At 39.2% G+C, this 15,642-nt stretch overlaps 1 protein-coding gene across 4 annotated transcripts in view; it reads left to right on the forward strand.

Annotated features, from left to right (window-relative positions):
- The window catches only part of AFF2 (ALF transcription elongation factor 2), a 371,177-nt gene that overhangs the window by 345,106 nt on the left and 10,429 nt on the right, over positions 1-15,642 (forward strand). For all 4 annotated transcript variants that reach the window (XM_065689682.1, XM_065689684.1, XM_065689680.1 and 1 more), the window contains exons 16-20: positions 396-532; positions 3,877-3,948; positions 4,311-4,404; positions 7,725-7,774; positions 11,744-11,958. In XM_065689682.1, coding sequence (XP_065545754.1) covers positions 396-532; positions 3,877-3,948; positions 4,311-4,404; positions 7,725-7,774; positions 11,744-11,958 — 568 coding nt within the window. The remainder of the gene's footprint in view (positions 1-395; positions 533-3,876; positions 3,949-4,310; positions 4,405-7,724; positions 7,775-11,743; positions 11,959-15,642) is intronic.

The following is a 15,642-nucleotide window of genomic DNA, read 5'->3' on the forward strand; positions in this document are numbered from 1 at the left end:
CATAAGTGATGAGATTATTTCTTTTGGTCAGCAGTTAGCAGAATGCGATGTCTGACAAGTGACATGGGGTTGTAACTTGACATTCAAACTTAGTGCAGATGTCGAGGGGGAATACAGATTTGTTCAGACATGCTTAGTGTCCCTCATTGACTGTATAAATCCGTGCGTGTCAATGGACATACAGTGGCTTTCCTCTGTGGAGCTTTGAGCCGTATACTACGGCCCAAAAAAATCTGGTGAAAACACAGTCCCTGCCTTAATTACTGTATGAATTCATTCTTAACTACCAGCGTTGCTTTGCTTTCATCCTAATGCTACTGTTGCTTTGTATAATGATGTGTCTACCTAGAAATTAAAGCTGAAGGATTTTCTTGATGGTGTCATTCCCATTTCAGCTGGAGAAGTTCGGCAAAGCAGTGAATTATGCTGATGCTGCCCTCTCCTTCATCGAGTGCGGGAATGCTATGGAGCGAGATCCATTAGAAGCTAAATCTCCATACACCATGTACTCAGAGACTGTGGAACTCATCAGGTTAATGTCCTTTCTGTGATCATTTTCATCATCTCATTTCAGTCATAATTAGAACCTGCTATGTTTTAAAAAATACCATTTCAACGTATTAATGATTTGTCCAAGGCATCTTCATCTCAGAAGTCATCATAATTAGTTCTTGCCATTTTATTAATGTCATGGAAAATTTATAATTGATGGACACTGCTTTTATAAATTATCCCCTTTAGAGGTTATAATGTGAGTGTTATAATTTGCAATATTCATAAAATTAAAATTGAAATGTAGTGGGTGGAAGTAAAGTATAGTAATTTCACTGTTTGGCAATGACACTTGTCTTTTTAAAAGGTGTAGTTTTATAATTCAAAATATTAAAGTGAGTCCATCAGGATTTCTATTACAAACCCTGGTTTTAGAGGTTTATAACTCGGCTGTTAAAAGAAAAAAGCTGAAACTTAGCACATAAGATCATAGAGAAGAAGCTTTCTGCATGTGTTGTATTAAGGAAGTATATTTTTTAATGTTAAAAGAATGTGAACCAGCTGAATTAGTTTAAATACAGTTTTGTAGGCTTAGAATACGGATAAGAGAGCCTTAACTTACTAATAAAATGTCTGAATTATTATTTTAAAATCTGCTACTATTCCCTGTAGCTGTTTCAAAGTCTTGGCTGTGTAGAAATAATGGTCTCCTGAGTGACTAAGGGCTTGTTTGCTTTACTTGCACAAATTACCAAGGTGAAATCAAGCAGGATTAAATTTACCTATAAGTAGAACAACAGGATTCTTCCTCTTTGCTGTGATGCACCTTTGCTTTCTCCAGTGTGTGCTGGGAATATCACCATTAATGTCAGTGTAATTACTGGTAGTTTTCACAAAAGAAAGAAAAGGAGACAAATCAGGCCCTTAATGTTTGATTTTTAATATGACAAAGGTGTTTTTTTAACATGCAGGATTTTAAAATGCCAGATTAGCTAATGGGGACTGCCAAAAATAATGCATGTTTTACATTCTGAGTGAGCAGGTATTTACATAATAAAATGTATCAGATCTTAAGAAGCTCTTACTCTCAGGTAAATAATGTGCTTGTTAAATATTTAAAAACATGTTTTTACATCCTACACTTCATAAAGAAAGAAAGAAACTCTGAAGAGATTACTTAACAAAAAAATTTATGTTCACTCAACATCCAGGACCCAAGTTAAACTCTCGAGAGCAGAGGGCTTAAGAAAAGGAGCAGTCTACCTCTGCCTGCACTCTGACAGCAAACAGCACAGTACTTTGGGTCCTGAACTACATAACTACAGTTGTATGGCAGGATAAATTGTGTTTAAAGAAATATTCTTTAAAAAAGTAAGAGCTTTTTCATAGAAGCCCACATGTACCTTTATTTTTTAAGAAAACCACATGGCACAGTGGAAAATGTTCCTCAGCCCAGCATTCTGTCTGTTCAAAAGTGGATGGACCAAAAATCTTCATTCATTTAAGAGCCACACCACATGCATCACTTAACTGGGAGAATGGCAGCTCTAGGAGTAGCTCACAAGTGGGTGATACCTGCAGCTCTCCTACACCACTGGTGCTGGATGGAGTCAGCTGCATATATGGCTGCATCTTGGAGCAACTGGTACTCCTCAGCCTCCACAGCCCTGCTGCCTTGATCCTCCCACCAGCTCCTGTATCAGCACAGTGCTGCTGCAGGCTCTGTGACAGATAGACCCTGCCACAGAAGCAGCACCTGAACTGCTTTTGGATTGCTTTTTGAACTGCTTTTGGCTCTAGAAGAATGTGGAGGACTTTGTTATAGTAGATCTCCAATTTCTAAATAGCTAAAGTCAGGTGAGATTAATTCCACCACCTACCATCAAAGGCAGAGTTCAACTTACCAACTCTTATATGCAGCATCCTGTGGATAGCCAGTGAGAAACTGATTTGCCCATTTAATTGCTGTCAGTGGTCAAACATGATTGTGCAGGTGAGCACAGGCTGCTACAGGTTCAGTACACTCCATGGACAAATTCACTGCAGCAATGGGCTGCAATGGGTGCTGAATGTAGAAACCAAGAATGCAGTTGTGCACACACAGTTTCTCAATGTGGCTTATAATGTTAATGTAGATTTTTTTACTGTGAGATAAGAAATAGGAGTCTTCTCACTTTTACTCCTCACTTTTACTCTCACATTTTAATCAGAGGCACCGTTTGCCCGTTTTCAATTAGCTGTGTCTGCCCTGAGTATCTGCATCAGACACCTATTTGTGAAAGCAAGTGAAACATCAAAGAGATTGGAAATATCAGAGATCTGACTGTCAAAGGTGTTTCAAAGTTAATGGTAATGCTAAAAGCCTTAATGTAACACTGGAAATCCCAGAAACATATTTATTTGTGTTTGAACAGATTTATTCAATATGACTGGAACAACAATACCAAAGAGCAGGTGAGATAGGACATGGAGGAAGTACATGAGGTGCTGTGCTACAGCTGCAAGATGGGGGCTGATGATGGGGGTGGTGGGGGGAAGGCAGAGTGAGAGCAGCACTGCCTGCCTGCACTCCATTACCTCCTTGTAAATGAGAACTCATCAAGACTGCCTTAGATACCTTAAAACTTTCTTACGCAACGGTGAACCCTATTACTGATTCTAACACAAGTACCTGTGAAATTGCATTAGGGCTCAGAACAATGATTTTATGAGATGAATTGATTTTCAAGAGACTAAATGCATGGAGTGGAGTGTGCTCAGTTAAAGGGGGAAAAAAAGAGAGAGAGGAGGTAGAAATACTCAGTCTTTGATGATCCAAATGCTGGACAGCAGCGATTAAATGGAGAGGGAAGACCAAGTACACAAGACTCATAAATTAATTGACCCAGTACTTTAAAAAACTAGGAACAGGACCTTTCCTGTATTTAAAACCATTTTATATATAAAATATATTAAAAGCTTTGAAGAAGCATTTATGAGAAGGATTTTGAAGGTATTATCCAAGCCCAAAGTATATTATGTAAAACCTTATTATAGATTACTCTTCGGTACATATAGGGCCAGGATCATATGCTTCTGGCCAACACTTATCACAAATGTTTACAGGACCCAGCCTAGATGGCTGGATATAATATCATTAATATGCCCAAAGATAGTTCATCTCGTTTGCCCAGAAAATGGGTTGGTGATTTACTTTAGCCCTCCAGATTTTAAGTGGTGCTTTCTGTTGAATTTTACATTGATCACATCATTACAGAATGATGTGGCCTTTAACTATTGAAGTTGTAGAAGAGTATCTTTGTGTGGCTGATATTTTTCAGTGTCACTAGTATTCTTGGAAACATCTTAACCCTCAATTTCTTCTCTCCTTACCTTTCTGACAAGGTATGCAATGAGACTCAAGAATTTCACAGGCTCTTCTGCCACGGAAGGGGACAAGAAATTAGCAGTTTTATGGTAAGTCCCATTGCGACAATGAGAGAAGCAGCTAAAATCTTAAGAAGGACTTTAAAAGTACTGAATTACTTAAGCAGCTTACAGAAGATCATTATTCTTGTTTTCCATTAAACTATTAAAGGATAACTAATGGATTTCTTCAGCAGCTGACTAAACATTTATTCTTCTAATTTATACTTTTATCAAGATGGGATTTTAATGCTTTTGACCACTTTTTTTTCTTTCTCCATTTGCTTATGTTTCAAAATCTAACCTTAGAACAGAAACTGCAAAATGTCGGTCAGCATTTATTATTTTTTTTTTACAGTTTATAGGTTTCATTAAGCAATGGAATTAACATAATCCTCTCATAATTACCACAGCTACCGATGCTTATCACTTCTCTACTTGAGAATGTTTAAACTAAAAAAGGACCATGCTATGAAGTACTCCAGATCTCTGATGGAATATTTTAAGGTAATCTTTATTCTGCTTAATTTATTGATGTGAAATGAAATTCATACCAGTACTGAGAGCTTTCAAATTTATTGATGTGAAATGAAATTCATACCAGTACTGAGAGCTTTCACAAGTATAAGTACGTTACTTAGAAGTTACACATTTAACCTCTCCCCTGGGAAATGTAGGCAGGATGGCTGCCAGGCAGTGGGGACAGAAGTGATTTGGGGGATTTTTGGATTAGTCACTTGATTCAAAGGACCATACTCAGTAATTCTACTAAAATAACATTATTCTCAACACCATGTAATGTTTATGCAAGTTTCTGTAAAAGAAACTGATTCTTTCAAGATTTCAATGTGTAAGTGATTATGAGCTGATCCCCAGTGAACCATAATAAAGCAATTATTTAGGCTTTAGTTAGTTGAATTTAGATTCTAAATTCAGTGAGATTTGCTGAAGCTCATTGCAGATTTAAAGATTTCTCCTTTTATTTCCGTGGAACTTCAAATTGTCTTATCTACATATGGAAAGTTTGCCTTTACCTTAAATCAAGTGAAGATCAGCTGATTGTCATCAATCAGTGATGTTTTCCTTTACCTTCTCAAATGCTGTTTAAGAATGACAGATCCTCACAATCCCTAAATTGAGAGAGAAACAGAATCTTTCTTCAACCCTGCTAAGGTTTTGATATTTGTGTTTTCCTGGTTAATGCTGTTTGAAGCATGCATTTATTTTTGTACTTTATTACTGCATATTATTCTATAATTAAGTATTTACACTGGTTTGTCAGCCCATCAGTCTTTTTTTTTTTTTTTTTTTTTTTTTTGTTGATTTTGTCAGCCTGTGTGAATTTGTTCCAGGCTTTGACATATTAGTACTGCAAACCAGTAAAACTTTTAATACTGTAGTCTTTATATTTTAATGTAAATGGTCCCTCACCTGCTAAATTCCAGTCCTATCATAGCACCACCACTTAGTCCTGACTTCCCTGGTGTCCTCTGTGTGGAACTTCAGTAATATTACTCCTGATTGTGTGCTTAAATTGAGGCTCTCTTGAAGTCATTAGGAGTGCATCTGTTGTACTCACAGAGTTTTCAGTCAGGGATTTGCACAACAAATTACATTTGAACTAGACGTATCTGTAGTTTCAGCATTTACCTGTAATGTATTTCATCCACTTCAGGTTTTATCCTGGATGAATGCAGACTGTCTCTTAAAACTTTTTCTGCAGAAAGTAGTGGTTTCTTAAAAAAGAAGGGGGTAAAGAGGATTCTTCTTCTGTGCAAATAAGTACAATGAAGAATATATTACTACACCCTGCATAAGACCCTTTTACTTTATCCACACAGAGGAAATATTTTTTAATGTAAATGAAAATGAGAGAACAAAAAATTGAAACATAATAAAATAGACAAATCAGGAATGCTGGTTTTAGGTATCCAATTGAAGCTGAGTATTTCAGCTAATGTTACTGTGTGTATGCTATAGGCACTGTAACTTATTTGCTAGAAGTAGTGTTTGAGTATATACAGATTATATGTTCAGGATCTTTTTGTAGTAAAGGCATAGGAGGAGAAAAGAAAAGAATGGAAGCTATTAACTACGTATTAGTTTTGTATTGCTGCACAATGTTCTCTGTGTTCACTAGCAAAAATGTGTAATACAAATGAAATAGATTAACTGTTTGAATAGAGTTGTTATTCAAGATTTCACACAATTTTAGCTGTGAAAAGTGCTGTTTACAGCAGAGCTGGAGAGGAATTTTTTGGCAGAATTGTTCTTCATATTCTTCCTTGCAAAATGCCGCTTTGTCCAAATTGAAACCATTTGTGGACAGAACTGGTTCTGATTAATTTCCAGTTAAGAGTTTCAAATTGGTATTTTGTACATTTCAAAACAGAAAATAAACATTTAATCATAAAAGTAGTTTTGAAATTTAAAGACAACTTAGAGTAAAATATAACTAAAATAATAAATTTTTAAAATTGAAACCAAACTTTATAAGATTAGCAGAAGGGGCATCCTTTGATGCATTTCAGCTAGAAGTTTGAGGAAGATTTTTATGGGTTTGGAAATGTGTTGTCAATAGTCAGGGGCAAAACTGTTCAAATATTTTCATTGTCAAATAACTACCTCCAATTGAGAACTAATCTTAATCTTGACAGAGCTAGTACTTCTCTCCAGATATTGTTAGGAACAATCCCCAGACAGTAGAAAATAACATCACAGCTGCTTCTTCATCCCTGAAGACTTCCCAGGGGAGTTTAGGATCTCCCTCTTTCTTATATGTGAGTGGGTGGCAAAAATATACACTACATATGCTTCCATTTCATCTTTAATGAAACAAGTGGCATGCTGTATAGGAACATACAGGCAAGGCCAGTATCATCTTTTGGGCAGTGTTTTCTGCTTTGGTTAATTAGCAAGTGTAGCTCTGTTTTAGAAATCAAGGTTACAGTTTTGCTCCCAGAGTCAGCTGCGTGACCCTGAGCCATGCCCTAGGCTGCTCTGCATTCCTCTGAATCTCTGTGCCTCATGTAAAATAGTGATTACAGTAATCAGACGAATATTGTAATAATGATGGTAATCCTTTGCAGAGAGCTTGTAAAATTTGATTGAATTCTCACTGTGTGCGCTGACTTCTTTGCAAGGGAGCTCAGAGTGATTGTTTTCAGAAAGCACGGATAGATAGCTTCAGCCCTGATATTACCACTTTTTCTGGGAACTAAGTAAGATACCACCCAGTCTGAGCAAGACTGGAAAAATCTGGGCTTTATTGTTGCCAGGCAGTCTTTTTGTACAAGGTTGCACAAGGTGTTAAACAGACGTGAAAGACAGAATGAGTAAGCAGGTAAGGCAAGTCGATTTGTGCAAATAAAATACGTAAAACCACGGGCGCTCAAGCAGATCCTTACTAGAAGTTTTATTTCTACTACTGTATGAATACCAAGCCACCTTCACTACAAATTTGGGAGGGATTAATTTCATTAAGGCATCTACCCAAATTCTTGGTGTCTCTTGTCAAAAGATTAAAAGCTCCCCTAAAGATAACAAGTCATTGAGTAAGTTTCTGGGGTAATTAAGCCATTTCTTTGTGAAATACATCTGCTTTTACTGGAACTGTACTGTATTCTCTCTTTGATTAAGTGACTTTCAAGGTATTGGTTGGAACCTACCAGTCATCCGCCAGCCATTTAGTTACAGTACTGATGAGCAGAACTGTTCTGCTGTATGCACTGTAGCTCTTGCAAAGAAAACGGGGATTCTTGAGCTTGCATCATCAGTATTCATGTACTTGCATCACCTTTATTTGCATTTTGGTTTTGTATTTACAGAACTCTTCAAAAGCCTCTCAGGCCCCCTCACCTTGGGGCGGCAATGGAAAGTGAGTATTTTTCTGCTGACTACTTCTGTCCATGAACAAGTGGTTCCAAGAGGGGGGGCAAAATGTTTTGATGCCTTTAAAGGCAAAGGACAGGCCATGACACAATGTTTTGGGAGCCACGGATATGTTTCATATATGTAGCAGCTTGAAAATGTTCTTCAGGCTATAGAATTGACCTTATAGCTGCCTTAGGCTTGTGGGGTGGGGGGCTTCCACTGGGCTAAATCAGGTACCCATGTTAGCCATCCAGTATGGTTGGGAAGGAAGAGCCAAAACACACCTTTATCTTTGTGCAAAGCCCCTTTAAGTCTAATATCAGCCGTGGTGGGTCTGTGCTGAATTCTTCGACAGTTTGCTTCTCAAGCCAAATGAAGGCCATAAAAATATCTGTTAATTAGCTAGCAAGTACCATGTCATTTCAGGAAGCCAAAGTAAAGTTAACCTTCATTGCAATGATATTTCAATGATTCGTTCAGTAATGAAAGACCGATGAATATTTCATTGATATATGGTAGTGCTGTTTAATAAAACTGAAGGCATAATAGTGGTAAAAATGTGAAGGCACTTAGTCAACCAATTATCAGTGGCTTTATACTAATGTTAAAACACCCTCGCCTCAGATATGAAGTCAGGGCAATGCAATTATGATCTGCTATTCAGTGAAAGTTCATTGCTGCTGCAACCTTGCCTTTATCATGCAATATCTATTGCCACCTGACACACATTTCTCCTGCTCCTTTCTCCTTGCAACACATACAGGTACAGGAAAAACAAAAGAGAAGAACTTTACCTGTCTTTACTTCTTTATTTGACTATGCTGAATTCTAGGTGAAAAATGATTCTTGTTAATGGTCTTTTTCTAGTGGTTCATAAGATATTACTATTAGACACTCCAAGGAAACAAAGCCATAAAACTGTAAAAGGGATTGAAGTTTAACACTCAGAGACTTGAAGTTTTCAGACACACTTTGTTCTGAATCAAGGCAAACCCCCAATTTCCAACATTTTGCTTAAAAAAAATTACTGTCTTAGATGATTCAAAATATTTTGGTATATATACACACACACCAAATCACCAAAACTGTTTTGTTTATGTGTATGTATAGAGATATTTTAGTATACATTATAACACAAACTGAAGTGATGAAATACAAAATCTTTCTAAATAAAAGCAGAAAAGATATTTTAACACTGGAAAAGCAACTACTAAATTAAATTATTCAATATGTGCCAGTTTTTCAAAACATTGTAATGTCAGTGAAACCTTGTATTGCAATAAAAGTACAGTAAGGTTTACATAAAATTTTAGTGCCAAAATAGATCACTGGAGTGTTACACTTCTTTTGTTCCTTAAGAAGTGGCTTATACCTAAAAATTTCATAGAGCAGAAGTTATCCTTTATTCTTGTCCTATAGTAGACACCATGAAGTGTGTGCTCTGCAGATGATGACATCTCCCTTGCTATTTAAAGGAGCTGATTAGGTGCCCAGGTTTTAGATTCAGTGGGTTTTGACTGGAAGAGAAAATTTTTGTCTGGACACAAGGTAGGCAGCAGAAACCCAGCATTTGGTTCAGCATCACTTCTAACATAATACCCAACTGATTGGTCTCTTCCCTCTAACTTTGGAGATAAGGAAGTAAAGCTCTGAAAGTGCATACCTCTGTCCTTTATTCAGAGAAGGAATCATCTGACATGTAAGAATAACTGAATATGACAAGGCCTTGTTATAACGGTATTATTGTGAACACCCGTGACCAAACACACAAAGGCCACAGTTCACACTCGGGTCTTCTGTCCCCTCAGAAGAAAAGCTCTCCAGCTGTCTCAGTTGCCATATATCTTAGATGTTTCCTGGTGACCCCAGGGATTGTCACGGGCCTGCTGCTGCCAGCAGCAACACGTGCTCTGCCTTCCCCAGGGCTACTTGCTCTACAGTTTCCACTTATTCCCAGATGGGAAGAGAAGCCACACACCACAGAGGAGAAGCTAAACACCATTACGGTATGGCACCACTGGAGGCACATCAGCAGCCTAGTTTAGAATGGGGACACAGCAGGGTGTTCTTATGGGTTTTTTTTTTTAACATAACAAATCTTATCCATTGCCATGAAGTGTACTTTGCTTGGGATCTCAAACCATCAAAAATCTCAGCTTGGCTTACTGGGATTTCTGGCCACGTTTGTTTGAAAGGGTTGTGAACCTCTACAAAGTTGGCCTGTGTTCCAGGCTGGCAATGAAACAAAATTTCCTTGGTCTCATTACAGAAATGTTTCCCACCTCTAGCAACAGAAAGCACAAAATACAGCGATTTAATAGACTCACCACAGTAATAATGGCTGTGCACAACAGGGTAAATCCAATGAACAATGTGCTTTATTTGGCAGAAGTGCGTCATCTTGTTGTAAGTGCCTCTAACAAAATGCTCCTGGTCTCCTCAGATACTTATGATTTTTAACTGTTCCCAGACCTAATCTTGTCTAGTTCAGCTCTTCTGTGCATTAAAGGCACTGCAGCGTGTCAAGTAACCAGGATGTTTTGAGACTTAAAACTAAAACAGTTGTGCCATAGGATATGCTTAAACTATAAGCTGTGTAAAAAGCTAGTAGCTTCTGAATTAACTTGGTCTTTACCTCTGGAAAAAGAACGTATCACAGGAGCTTCTTGGCAAGCACAACTAATAGCAGGGCACTGCTGGAAAGTCATAGAATCATAGAATAGTTCGTGTTGTAAAGGACCTTAAAATTGGCAGCAAAAGCTGTTGCCATAAATGTCTTTCAACCCAAGGCTGTGCTGCAGTGGCAGTCTGTCCTGTGACACCTGCAAGGTATCAGCACAGCAGGTCTGTACCCATGCTTCATGTTCAGGGCTGTCGGTGGTGGTCTATAAAGCCAAGAGGAGGAGCTTTTCTACCCTGATGTTCGGATCAGGCCCATAATGAGTATGAGCGAGCTTCATGCTGTTGCACAGTGTGAGGCACCCAGTGGCAGCCTCTCAAGATGGGTTGCACCACCCCCATCCAGAGGTTTAGCTTGGATGTTAGGAAAAATTTCTTCCCCGAAAGGGTTGTCAAGCACTGGAACAGACTGCCCAGGGAAGTGGTGGAGTCGCCATCTCTGGAGGTATTTAGAAGCTGTGTAGATGTGGGACTTAGAGACATGGTTAGTGGTGGACTTGGCAGTGCTGAGTTAGCAGTTGGACTCAGTGATGTTAAAGGTCTGTTCCAACCTAAATGATTCTATGATTCTGTAAATTTCAAAGAGAATAGCAATATGTGAGTGTTCAGTGCTGCAGAGCTACTAAACATGAGCTTGCTGTGCTGACCTCTACACTGCATGCAGCCAGCAGGTGATTCCTAATTGCTGCTGTTACAATTAAAGAAAATCTATATTAGAACATTAGTGCTGCACTAAGTAGGTAACTTAAAACACTGTTCTGAACAAAACTGTGCAGATGAACTGTAGGCAATTAGAAACAAATCTCCATAGCCACTCTTAAAGAATCCTATAGAGATATTCATAATCCTACAGTACCCTCAGCTCCTAAAACTGCTCTGCAGGGTGTTTTTAAGACTTGCACTTTACTCATTGTGGTGACTGGTTTTGGAGCAAACTGTCATTGTGGTTTTCACAAAATGCTTTGATAATAAGCCAGTATTGCACATTTAGTGTTTTCTAACTGCCATTGCAGCTTCTGGCAGCAGGTAGAAAAATCATTACAGCTATGAGATATTTCTTTGTCTGAAAGACTGCTCTATTTTGATGATAGATTTTTTTCTTTTTTAAATAACAGGTTCATTTATAGGGAGAATTAAATCCCTTTTTGTTTTCAGTCATTCCACCTTATAAGCTCTCCTTTCTCATAAAACTAGGAGATACTACTACCCTGACTGGGTGTAGAGTTAATTTTTCAAGTGCATTTAGGATGGCAGTGAAGTTGTGTGGGACTCACTCTCCCTCTACCTCTCACAGGAGCACAGAAACACCATCGCCCATGTCCCTGAGCCCTTCCCCTGTCAGCTCTGCTGGAAGCAGTGCGGGCACCGCCGGCTCCTCCTCAGCAGGGACCATCACCATCCCTCAGCGTATCCACCACATGGCTGCCAGCCACGTCAACATCACCAACAACGTCCTGCGGAGCTATGAGCACTGGGACATGGCTGACAAGCTGACTAAGGAGAACAAAGGTGCCCCACTCCGCTTCTGCTTTGTCCCTTTTGGCTCATCAGCTTTAGCTTGCTTTCTGTTCTCATAGGTGTTGTTGGGAATTGGACCCAGAACCACCGCGTCTAGGCACGCAACTGAGACAGCTTGAGCAAACAGACCAAATCCGCTTGCTGGTCACTGTAGCCAATGCATATCTTCTCTTGTCAGGCACGGGGTGGGGGGGGATGTGTAACACATGCTGAATATGGGGTTATCAGAGCAGCTGGCAAATAATTTAACGAACATGAGCCCCAAGTGATGAGAGCTTTTGAGTCTGCAAATTTGTTCACAGTTTCAGCTTCTAATAGAGCACTGAGGTTATTTTCAGACTGCTCTGTCAACAGGTTTAAGACTACTAAAATGCTAGCTAGGATAATAAGCAAACATTAGAAGCTATGTTTATGCAGGGAGTCCGCTTAGGACATGTCCACTTTAAGCCATGACCTTGACTCTCCTATGGTTGAATTGTGAATCTGCTTGTTTATTCCTAACAATAAAATGTAAGTCTTTACCACAGTCATTTCAAAGGAGTTTGGCAAGCAGTTTGTGACTGGATTATATCAAGTGTAGTGGAGTGGCTGAGATGTAACGAAAGGACAAATTTGGCCTATTGTTGACCAGCTGTGAACTTCCCAATGATAATGTAATTATTCAGATTCCAGCTTTGGGCTTACACAAATCATTGACAAAGCTTTCTTTGACACTAAAGATACAGAGCCTAACTAGGAAATATTCTCATCATGAATTGGCTCATTCTCTTAAATTATACTGAGATTTCAGATGGCTGACTTCTCCTGACAAATGTGCTCGCTGTGTGCAGTTTGATCTTACTCCCATTAATGTCAGTGGCAAATTTCCACTGATTTAGAGAAGCTAAGCTTGAGATTTATAGAGTTTTATGTCTGAATGGTGGGTCATAATGATCTATCCCTGGATGAGGAACAATAATAGAAGTTCTGTCCAGTCCTCCCCACTGCTTCTTGTCTTTGTTCGCATTGGTTAATTTAGTAGCAGTGCAGTCATTTTGGATTTTTTCCATAGCTGCATCCATTTTCACAAAATGTGAAAGTGATTCCCTGTCAAATGTACTGCAGAATATTAAAGAGGGAATGCAGAAGGATGCTCTGGTAGGAGAAAGAGATGGCGATAATCTTGTAATTAGCCCTGTGTGTTGTGGAGTTGTTAAATGTTCTACTTGGTGTTGAATCAAAATAGCGCAGGCATTCAGCCAGCAGACAGAAAATGTACCCAGCCACTGCTGTTATCAGTCCTAGAGCTGGATGAGAAAAAACCTGCTGACTCTCTTTCTGCATCCCCCCCGCCACACTCCTCTTTGTTCTCATTTTGATTTGCAGTCAAATAAACCCAATTCTGAAAAGCCATATAGGAATAATCTTTATTTAGATGAGCAGTCCCTTTGACTTTAGTGGAACTGGGTGCATGAATGAGGATTTCTTACATGAGCGAGACATCTAGGGTTGTGACCTGTTCTTTCATACCTTGTTTCACAAACTGCAGCCACTTTACAGGGAATGGGAAGTTCATGTTACTTCAGATTTCATTTAAGTATTGTAAACCATTGGAGAGAGATCAGAGTTTCATACATGCTATAGCGTATCTGTCTTTACATTTTGTCTGAAAGGATACCTCATTTCTAATTAAATACTGAATTTAAAGTTGCATATTTATACACAATTAGACTGCAGTTTGAAAAATTCATGGGGTAACAAAAAAGTGTATAAGAACTGTTGTGATACTCTGCAGCCATCATCATATCACAGGATGGATTCTATTTACGAAAGTATTTAAGACACTTTGACATAAGAAATCGTACAGTGTTTTATGAAGCCTAGCTGTAATTAATTTAGTAGATGTCATATGCGCCTCTCAATCCAAAATACCTCTATCTTTGTGGCTGAGACAGGACTCATCCCTTTCCCCAGGGCTAGCTCTAATCCGCCTTTGCCAGCTGGACTGGCCATTGCAGTGCCCAAGCTCCAGGACACTGGAACATGGACTCTTGAGTTTTAAAAATGCAGCATGATGGCAAACAGGATAGATGCAAACCCCAGACTCTGCTTTGAGTCCCAGGTAAAGGACAGATCTCCTGGTCTCTCTCAGGAACTTGGGCAGTCAGTTCATCAGAAATTTGAAAAAAAACATAATTTATAAAATCATAATTCATTCCCCCCCCCCCAAGTAAGAGTGGTCTCAAAAACGAAACAAATAAATGCAAACCCACAAAGAAACACACATGTAAGATAAACAATCATTTTCTTAACCAAAAAAATAAAAAAAAAACCCACAGAAAATACAAACCAGATCCAGTCTCTTTTTGGTTTTGGGTTTTGGTGTGGTTTTTTTTTTTTGTTCAGTTCTTATTGCTTCTGTCGTCTTCTGAATCACAGTGTGTGCCCTGCCCAAGAACATGTCCCTGATGAGCAAATAGAGATGGATGTAAAAATGTAGCCCCATCATTGTGATGTCTAATAGCCTTTACCTCTACATCTTACTGCTGTCATAGATGTTTCTTAGGTCATGCCCATGCAGACACAAGAGATTTCTTCCACAGTGTAGTTGTGTAGCCTCCCCTTGTCCACAGCTGTCAGCTTAGGTTTTGTGCTCATATGAGTATGCCTGCACGCTCCCAGTTTGGACTTGACTCATGTCCAGCCGGCTCAGAGCAGGAGACAGCAGCCCTTCTTGTCAACTTGACAAAAGATGTGCCATTAAAATAAAAAAGCATGGCAAGAGGGAGAACAGCGGAACTGTGACCCGCCGAGCTGATCTGGTTGGAAAAGGAGAGCGGGAACGTACTGATGTGTACCTCTGGTTGAATTGCCCCTGGCCAGTAGACTTTAGAGTGTGGGGGAGACTGGAAGGAGTTTGTCACAAACTCTGCATCTGTAACAGGACAGGCTAAACTGTAAACAGCCCATGGGCTGGTTTGTGCCCATGAGAGATTTTTCACCATTTATAACATCAAACTCTCAGCTGGCTTTACAAAATCAGATTTTTTTTTAAGCTTCCAAAGATAGCAGCACTTTTTCTCTACAGCAGAAAACTATCAGCTCTGTAGGGACAAAGGCCTGTTCTTTCATGCATAAATTTAATAGTGGCTTCAGTGCTTGTAGCTTTCTCAAGAAATATTAAACTGAAATTAGGCTTTAAGGTGAATTCTCAGTGTTTAAAGCAATTACTATTTATTTGAGTCTAGAATGAGATCTCTAGAATGCAAGCAAGAGAGTGCATTATTTCACTTCTAAATGTATTGATTTTGCACTGGAGGAGAGGAGTAAAAGAGAGGAAGGAAGATTAAAAGTAACTGCTGGCTGCAGCACCTTAACGCAACTGGTGATAGCCCTAAGCTTTCATTATGCTTGCCTCCAGCCAAATCACTTTGTGCTGTGATACTGCTCTAGCTCCCAAGCTGACCAAGGTCAGTCTGTCAATACTTGGATAGAAGACCTCAAAGCAGCACTTACTTGCTGAAGAAAGTACTGATAATGATTTTGTACCCGGCATCTGCTCTCCTGAACTGCAGCCAGCACAGTGTTAGCTGGCTGAGTGCCGTGTACTGGATTTTAGATAGGGTGAGAATGTAAGGGCTCAGCCACTGTTTACTGTGACTGTTGGTTGTTATCTGAGCTCTGAGGGGCTTCAGC

The sequence above is a fragment of the Lathamus discolor genome, chromosome 9 (assembly GCF_037157495.1).
Source record: "Lathamus discolor isolate bLatDis1 chromosome 9, bLatDis1.hap1, whole genome shotgun sequence".
In the NCBI taxonomy this organism is placed as follows: domain Eukaryota; kingdom Metazoa; phylum Chordata; class Aves; order Psittaciformes; family Psittacidae; genus Lathamus; species Lathamus discolor.